General features: G+C 45.4%; 1 protein-coding gene across 4 annotated transcripts in view; it reads right to left on the bottom strand.

Moving 5' to 3' along the window:
- LOC144156261 (armadillo repeat-containing protein 8-like) overlaps positions 1 to 9,265 on the bottom strand; it is a 47,244-nt gene that overhangs the window by 1,658 nt on the left and 36,321 nt on the right. For all 4 annotated transcript variants that reach the window (XM_077688184.1, XM_077688185.1, XM_077688186.1 and 1 more), the window contains 3 exons: positions 8,568 to 8,759; positions 7,391 to 7,463; positions 6,456 to 6,549 (listed from right to left, as the gene is read on the bottom strand). In XM_077688184.1, coding sequence (XP_077544310.1) covers positions 6,456 to 6,549; positions 7,391 to 7,463; positions 8,568 to 8,759 — 359 coding nt within the window. The remainder of the gene's footprint in view (positions 1 to 6,455; positions 6,550 to 7,390; positions 7,464 to 8,567; positions 8,760 to 9,265) is intronic.

The following is a 9,265-nucleotide window of genomic DNA, read 5'->3' as shown; positions in this document are numbered from 1 at the left end:
ACGCTCAATTCTTGAGCATGGTGCCTTGGTCTAACACGCGAACACTTTTAAAACTCATGAATAAATTGGAGGCAATTCAAGATGGTTCAGTGAGCTTTATTTTAGCTCGAATAGTTGTGATATGCATTAGCGTTACAAGTTTCAAATGCTGTCCCGTAGGACACGCTAAAAAAACTCACGCACACCTTTTATAGGAGTTTACAGGGTTCGTACAGGATTCGGAGACAAGAATTCAAGGACTTTCAAGGCCCTGCCAAGGTATTTTCAAGGGTGCAGAGAAGCACGTGTACTAGCACTTTACTTCTGTTTTCGCACGTTAAACGTTAGCTCCTTCACACCTCAAAAAATGACCCCAAGAAAAGTCTCTGTGGAACAGCTCCACCCTTTGGAAGTGGACAAGTTGGGGGAGCTTTACAAAAGCCATGCCATCTTGAAATTTTTCGAGCTCTGCAAACGCTCTTAATACACAGTCTTGGATAACGAGGTACACAAGTTAATACCTCCTGCCATTCTCATCCCCCAAAATTCTGTGTTGCTAATCCTTTGAGGGTCACGGCCGTACATGTACGGCATCGGCAAGCACTTTCAAAATGTTCAAAGACGTACATGTACAGCATTGTTTGTATCTTTAAAAAGCGCGCCTTTTTCGCCAACTTCTCTTTCTTGGCATGTGCTGCCACACTTCGGAAATACGTCAAATTTTTTTCTTGCGCCGATGGCTCTTCTTTTTATTTTTATACGATTTACTTCAGTGGCGCGCCGGCTATCGCTTGCGCATCCGCTAACGAGGACGCGCTGGGTATCGCCCACCGAGTACCTGGGCGCCTCTCGCTTCTTGCGCCTGCCACAGACCAAGGTCGCCTGCGAAAGTGATGAGGCTCTTTTCTCGTTTTTTTTTTATTTTGAGTGGTGCGCCATCTATCGCTCCCACATCCGGCCGCGCGCGCCGGCACGCGCCGGCGGGCATGCAGCAGCTGGTTGCGGTATCGTCCTCCGGGCGCTTCCCGCTTTTTCCGCCCGCGAAACTGATGTATATCTGATTTTGATTCACTCAAAAGGTGCCGGCTTGTTGCTCTCTCGTTTTTATTTAGAATTTTTCTTGCGTAACGCCATAATAAAACACATGTATGTAACAACAGAAATTATTTTTTTTGTCACTTTACGGTCACCCAAAAAAATTTGATTATTTTTTCTCTATATAGATTCGTCCGTAGAATTTAAATCAGCAATAAAAAAATCGACCCTGCGGGGAACGCATTTGGCGAAAAAATTCGACTCTCAAAGGGTTAATGGGAAGGGTATTGACAACTCTACTGGCTCTGTCCACCATCACACTCGTCATAATAAAATACTCCAGTAAATCTTAGGAGCTGGATGCACTGTGTTTGATTATCTGTGCTCATTTTTATTTCACCCTGGAGTGCCAGAAACATTCCTTTTCGTAAAATGAATAACATGTAAAATTATTTACAGGATGAGGCAATGAAGAAAGCAGAATGAAAAATTGGAAGTGGATCTATGCTAATTTCTGCCTCGGCCGATGCAGGGATTTCGTTCCGCATGAGCCAATGCGTAAAGCAGCATGCCTGTGCTCCCAAGCTCACTTTAAGTTGCAAAAGCTGTATAAACCAGCACTACTGCACCCCCAAGCTGGCTTTAAATTGTAAAAAGCATGTTTTTTTTTTATTTTGGAAGGGTGGGGGGGGGGAATAAGGCACGAAACCCAGTCACGTAATCGGGTCTTCTCTTTACTGCTCAAAGAAATCAAGGCCTTTGCAGGGGTGAGACAGCTGAATCAGATTTGGGAGCAGTTTTTGGAGCAGCGAAATCTTGATTTTGGAGCAGAACAACATTTATTATGTCACCTTAGGAGCCTAAAAAAATCAAAATTTTGGCAACTCAGGGGGGAAGGGGGGGGAGGGGGTGCACTTTTTAATCGGTTTTGAATACACAAGACTGACACAGCCTTTCAATAAAGTTTTTTCTACCAGAGTATCACAAGGTACGAACTGCACTACCTTTTTGATGCATTGATATTGTGGAGCACCTTTGAAAATATCGAATTGAAAAACCAAACAATCGTAAGGCATTTTTATTATCATGTGAATGCCGAAATTATCTTTGTAATCCCAGACTCGGCTTTACGCACAATTGCAAACGCGCCATGGCAAAAGTTGTGCGAAAACGAAGTGACAGTCATCACATCCCACCAGCCCTCCCATTCCCTCCCCAAGGTGCACGTTCACTACGATCGTAATTTCAGTAACATCGGTATGTTTAGCCACCTCCCTTTTGGCATTAAATTTCACTTGAGATAAATGAACCATTATTACTAGCGTGCAATAATAGCCCGTCCGCGGCGATGTAGCCTGCGCCACCCCTTCAGCAGTCTCGATCGTCCCATTTCCGCCGCTTGCAAACTCTCTGTCAAAGGCAGCAATAACTAGGCGTTTTTTAACACCGTAACTGAGTCCGAAATTTCCCTTCAAGCACGCACCAAACTCACACTCAAGGCCGAAACATGGCAAATTCGTGGGGACCACGTTTTTGATGAACTACCGTCTTTGGAATCGTGCAACTTCCCGCAACAGATCAAACGACTAAATGTAAACCCAGTCACCCCCATAACCAAAACCACGTAGAAATCGACCAAGAGCACTCTGCCTGAACCACGAGCAACTGCTTCGCCCGCCGGCCATGTTTTCCAATCTCCACCACACCAAGATAGTGGCGCCAAGTAATGTCGTTCCGAAGATACGGCGCTTCAAAAATTGCCGTTTTTTCATCAACTTGCACAAGTAGTTTATCACCTCAGTACACATCAGTATTTTTTCTAAAGGACTTTGCAATGGTTTTCAATGGGAAAACTTTTAAACGCTCAGAATATAACGTGCAACCCGACATTGTGACTTTTGAAAAAACTCTCGGGGACAATTTTATGCGGGTTTTTTACTGGATAATCAATCAATTAAACCTTTACAAACAGCATCACCTTGTGGTGCTGAAAAATTATGCCGTCCGTAAGCGTTTTTCCCCACTGAAACATATGGAAGCATTAAAATTCTGAACTCTCAGACCGTTTTAAAGCAGTTTGGCGCAATTTTCACAATTTTCAAGCTTTCGGAGCAGACAGGCGCAGGAAAACAAATTTGTATATATATATATATATATATATATATATATATATTAGGGATGGGCGAATATAGATTTTGAGGTTCGAAGCGAATTCGAAGCGAATAGTGATTTGGTCGAATAATTTCGAATCGAATAGTTCGAATAGTACACATTGCAAATCACAAAGACAAATGAGCAACTTGTGACCTGACTAATGTATACATTTTTTTCTAATAATTAGAACTCACGTAGGCACAGCATTGTGTAAAACTATTACCAGTTGAACATTTATTGAAAAATCTTACACACAGCTTTCCTTTGCTGTATTCACAAGTTTTCATGAAGAAATGCCTGTTGTGCCACATGCTCTAGGTGCAGCAGTTTCCGCCGGCTGCTCATTCACAAGTTTAAGCGCCGCCTAGAAACTCGCAGAGTTAAGCGCCGCCTAGAAGCTCCGCTAAAAAAAGAAGTATTGTAGCCACTAGTATCCTCGGCCGTAGCCAAGCAAAGCGCAAGTGGCTGGCCGCCATTTTGAATAGGCTCGCTTAGTGCGGCGTACTGCCGCACTGTGCGAGCCTATTCAAAATGGCGGCATGCCTATTCAAAATGGCGGCCTGTACAAGTCTGCTGGCTTGGTGCCGCTATGTTCGGAGCGGTGTCGTTTCAGTGCCGCCTTTTTTTTTAAACTTAAGTGTGCTGGCGGCCGAGAGCTTCGTCGAACCTCTAGGCAAGGCAGCAACTCGGCAGTGCCGGCACTGATAATAGAAATGTCCGCGTCGGTGGGTCTTGAGCCAAGCCTGGGGCAACTCTCGGAAAGCTTGACCGAAAAGCTTGGCTTTTAGCTGCCTATTCGGGAGCATCGAATAATTCGAAAATATCGAATACCTGCATTCGGATCGAAGCGAATAACGAATAGAGAGCTATTCGATCGAATATTCGACAATACCGAATATTCGCCCATCCCTAATATATATATATATATATATATATATTTTTTTTTTTTTTTTTGCAAAAAACTCGTTTTGAGGAGGGTGCAACTTATACAAAGGTGTGATTTGTAGACCGGAAAATACGGTAAACAGGATATATTTTTCCTTTACAACGCAACACTATTAGTAGTACATTGCACTCACAGCGTCACCAAGACGTGGCCACTCCCAAAATGCCTGAACTGAAAGAAAAATGAAAAACTGGTCGGACCAAGGAGCTGGCGCTCCTCAACCCCGAGTCGGCGGCCATGAACAGCTTGCCGAGCTCGTGGAGCTCCGTCCCCCGCCCAAGCTCGCCACAGCCTTGTTCCATATTACGAGCGAGCAATACAGCGTGGTTTGTCGACATCACCTGGCTTCATTGGCACCTCCCGGTAAGTCGAACGAACCCTCGATGGCATCCCCATGACGCTGTGGTGGGGATTGTGGCTTTGGTTCTCATGTTCTAGCTTGCTAGCCGGGTAATACGGTCTATTTGTAGCTTCGAACCCCACAAATTTTATCAATAACAATAGCCTTGTTTCGCCTCCAATGCAAGGACTTCAGCCTTGTTTTGGAAGTGTTAAAAATTCATGATGTCGGCACAGATAAAAACTACCAAACTAAAAAGCAAACTAGCACCATGATGTTCATTTCATAGCGCACAGAATTACAGTGTGATCCCGCTACAACGAAGTCCACTTCAGCGAAATTTCTGCTTCAACGAAATATTTCTAATTCCCCGTCAGCTAGCCACAGAAGTCAATGCAACAAAGTCCTTGGCACAACGAACCATTTGTCTCGCTTGCTTTTGCTTCGAAATTTTTAATGATTTGGGCTGGGTTTGAACAATCATTTTACAATAAAATAAGCATAGCACCAGCTATCTGTAACTTCTTATACATTCAGGACGCTTAGTTTCACCGAAACATGCGCGGTGCACCCACACTGCTACCCAAAACAAAAACAAACTCGTAGGTGGACGCCATTGTTTGATGGTGATTACGATGCGGCGGGCCGTCTTTACACGAGGCGCAGGCCAGGTTAGCCAAGCCGGAGCTATAGCCAATCTGTATCCAGTTGAAATCGCACGAATGTGCTCTGCTGCTGGCGCAGTGCCATCATGTATTTGTTGTGAGCAGCTGTTCTTACAGTTTTCCTTCTACAATTCTTCAAAGTCAAAAGCATAAATAATGTTTTCGTGTTTATTCTTGAACCGTGTCATTCTATCTTAGCCACGAGGGCGCGGTCGAGATAAATGCAAGCGCGCACCGCTTGCCTGCCAAGGGCAGTTTCTGCCTTGCCTAGTCAGAGGATAAGATAACGGTGCCTTTCCTGCCACAAGAGAGAGGGGGGCTTCCAACCGCCTAGCAGCTATCTGCAAGTAATCAGCTCGGTGGAAACGCCTTGCTGTACAGCAATACGCTTTGCACCTGCATTTCTTCGCCTCTCCCCTTCTCCTCAGTATCGCCCTCTTTGCGTGCTGGTAAAAAAAAACAGATAACCATAACCATTGGTATGTTTGTTATCTGAATAAACACGACGTTACTGCGCATCACTCCTTTTTCTAAACATCGTATTATGCTGCCAATGATGCAGAAATATCCGGGTCTATTTTTCTTGCCCTTTCGTGCTGTGTTCGGGCAGATTTCGCCTCAACAAATTTTCGCTTCAACGAAATTTTTTGCACGTCCCGTCAATTTTGTTGTAGCGGGATTCGACTGTAAATGCTATTCGAGACATGGAATGTGGAAGAATCTTCCTTGTCGCTTGCACCCCTTCAAAGCAATGCAACGGCTAAACTCTTAGCCAGCACCACAACATGAAGCAAGCTTTCTTCCACAATGGCATTTTCCTGGGCAACTGCAATCGTAGAAACAGCAGTGCCCCACCATACACCACTCTCAAAAGCCACACTGACTACGCTCCCAATTGTCTTCTGCACCAGGAAAACCTTCGCCTCCCACTGAAACATGCAATGCACTGAATCTTGAATCACTAAATGCTCACATCCTGATGCTCTGCTGTTTCTCGGGCATTTCGCCCCCAGAGCCACACGTGGGCAAATACATTCATGCAGTCCTTGCTGCTTTCAAGTGAAAACTTTCTTTGAACTTCTGTCTCTCCCCAGAGTTCAACTGCAGGCCATGCAGTAAAGGAATTTGTTTCAGGCAGGTCAGTCTCTGTTGCAATCGCAAAGTCCACAAAATTTTTGCACACCACCTGAGGCACCACATCTAGAAGGCAGCTAGCCACAGAAGTCATAACCTGTTGAGACCTTTGTGAACACTGTTACTCTTTGTAAAGTTACCTCATCTACTACCGGGCTGTTAGGCCAGTTACAAAATGCTAGAAAGTGGGGAGCAGACGTACTTGTCAAAGAGGGTGGTGTCACTGGTGATGAGGAGGGACTGCAGCAGCTTTTGGACGCCCAACTCGCGCAACTTGGACTGCCTTTCCCGGGCACCTGCAACAGGACACCCAAGCAATGAGCTCACAAGATGGGAACCGCCGTTCTCACGGAGAGAATACAGGGCCACGATGTTCAAGCTGTGAATGGTTTGTTTTCTTTCTTTCAATTTGGAAAAGCAAGCACATCTCCACAACCGATAGCATGAAGTCCACTTCACCACATATTCATGGCAAAACACATCTAAAAAGGCACACACAAGCCCAGCGGCCTTCAACTGATAACCACCAGATCCACACATATAAAACAGCTATTAGCCCTTTAGCTCATGAATTCTTGCTGAAAACCAATGCTAAAATATTTATTCTTTTAAAGTGTATGATGACATACAAAAAAAAACAAAGCTAGGAATTCGCCCAAACTGGAACAATATTTTAGAAGCATGCACAAAAGAAATCTTTCAAAACTAAAAGTCAGCTTTTCTACAGAGCTTGCAGTTCATATTACGGATACCCTTGTAGTTAAGAAGCATTTAAAAATGACTTCTGAGGTTAAAATTGCATCACTGCCAACGCAACACATATGGTAGTCTGGTATTGCACTGGATTCACGCTCACTTTAGGCTACTCTAAATTTTTAACACAGTCAATGAACATGCCAGTAACAGCATCGTCATAACTCTGGCACATGTAACAGCTGAAATACTATATCAGTGCTCTCTGCAACGGTAGGCTTTGAAAGAATATGCAATGTTTGTCTCCTTCATCATCAATCAGCGCTGCATCATCAATATTGGGCACAAGCATTCCAGCGGGCCTCATGGCATTCCCAATAAGGCCTCTTTGGTGGCACAGCCAGCAGGCAGGGCTCAGTAACCAGAACCGCAAGAGAAGCCTACCTTCTTCTTCGCTCCATACCAGGTTGGATATGCAGAACGTAGCTGCTATCTGCAGCTTCACGTTAGAGTGTGCCTGCAAGGAAGGGAATGGCGATTTGTACACGCAAGCGTACTTCTCAAAACAGCAACGAATTCTGAAAAGATGCAAAACATAGGCACTGTGCTGGCTTTTTCACATGTTGGCCATGAGTACTACCATATTTGCACGATTCTAGCGCGCACTTCTTTTTTTCTGAAAATAGGCATTCAAAAAAACCTGCCCGTTACAACCGGACTCAAAATTCAAAAACCTCAAAACCGAAACCACCAAGTTTAAACCGAAATGAAGTGGCCCAATGAGTGGTGGCCAGGCACACTGCATCAACACCAGAAAGCAGTCGCCCACAGTTGAGCTCTAGCGCACCCCAGTCGAGCTTCTTCGTCCGCCGTTTTCATTTTTCCTTTTCGCAGTCACTGCAGTGTTGTGCTCAGAAGAAAGCTGGGCCAATTCAGCCAGTGTCAAGATCGAAAAGAAAAGACAGTATCATTATGAGGCTCTGTTAAATGCAAAGTAATCATCTGGGAGGAAATAGAAGAGAACGGGCAGCGTCCCATGCATGAAGTGTCCCAAGGACGAGCGTTCGCAATTGGCAAAAACAAATGGACCACATTTTGAAGTGAAAAGCTTCACAGAAGGTTTTTAGCTGCCCACAGCATGTACCGATTTATGTTCAATTAAATGTTTTGTGCAAGTTTGATGCATCTGTCCAGGGTATTATTTCGTGTGCACGGTAGAGAAACAGCGCCAAGTTATTTTTGTGGTTTCCGGGTGTTGAATTCTACTGCCCGCTACAATCGGGGGTGCGCTCCAATCGTGCAAATACGGTATTAACACTGTCTCAAGTAAGGCTGCAAGCAGTGGGGTGGAGAAAAGAGGGAGGCCAAGGTGGGCAGAGGCGGTTAAAAAGCAGTCGTGTTCTTGAGAGGCATTGTCTGCTACCTGCGTACAGCAAAGGAATCGATGTTTGGGCAAGTTGGTATTGGCTGATCATTTTGTGGGTCAGCGTAGTGGACATGAGAAAAGAACAGGACAAGGTTGCTGTTCTCGTCCACTACGCTGCCCCTCCAGACAGCAGTGCAGCACTGTGCCAGCACCAGTGATAGCAGAGTACAACGCGCCTGTGCCCGTGTGACTCACAATGTAGGTGGTGAGCTTCTTGAGCACATCCTCGTTGGACATGATGAAGGCCTTGGCTGTGTCCCCATCTGCAATGTTGGCAAGGATGCACAGCGCCTGCTCTTTCACATCTGCACTGTGATCGCCTTCAAGGATCAGGATCACGGCTTGCATGATTTGGGTCCCATGGCTGTCCATGATGTGATCGATGTGCTGCACAAGAAAAGAGCCCCTGCATGACCATACACTCGCAAAAGCACCGTTCGCCACCAGAGTGGGCAGCTGTGAGCGAATTTCTTTTTTGCCAACGGCAGGCCTTGTAAAGCTTGCTCTTCCTTTGTGCCCGGCCTGGCTCTAATCCTGGTCACCCTTGCCAAGTTCACAGCACCCTTCTCTCCCTGCCTGCCTTTTCAGCCTTTCATGGCCAACTATGAAAGCACCAACATGTTTGCACCATTTCTAACAACTGTTATTTCCAGCGGGGCTCATCTTATCTGGCTTGCATGACAGCAGCAACGCAACATTAACCATTGGTGCTCCTGAAAGGGAGTGCATCTGCGCCACGCACCACACACAACCAGCAATCTCCTTTGGTGCACGTTTGCCAGCCTCTGAACTACACGACCTTGCACACTGATCTTAAAAGAGACACAAAATAAATTTATATATTGCTTTGACGGCCAAAAAAAAAGTTCTTCTGGCGGGGATGTATAGCACAA

Source organism: Haemaphysalis longicornis, unplaced genomic scaffold, assembly GCF_048455015.1.
Source record: "Haemaphysalis longicornis isolate Haplotype H1 unplaced genomic scaffold, Haemaphysalis longicornis Haplotype H1 scaffold_1, whole genome shotgun sequence".
Lineage (NCBI taxonomy): Eukaryota > Metazoa > Arthropoda > Arachnida > Ixodida > Ixodidae > Haemaphysalis > Haemaphysalis longicornis.
Note: the sequence above shows the minus strand (reverse complement) of the source record. Positions and strands in the feature narration are given on the sequence as shown.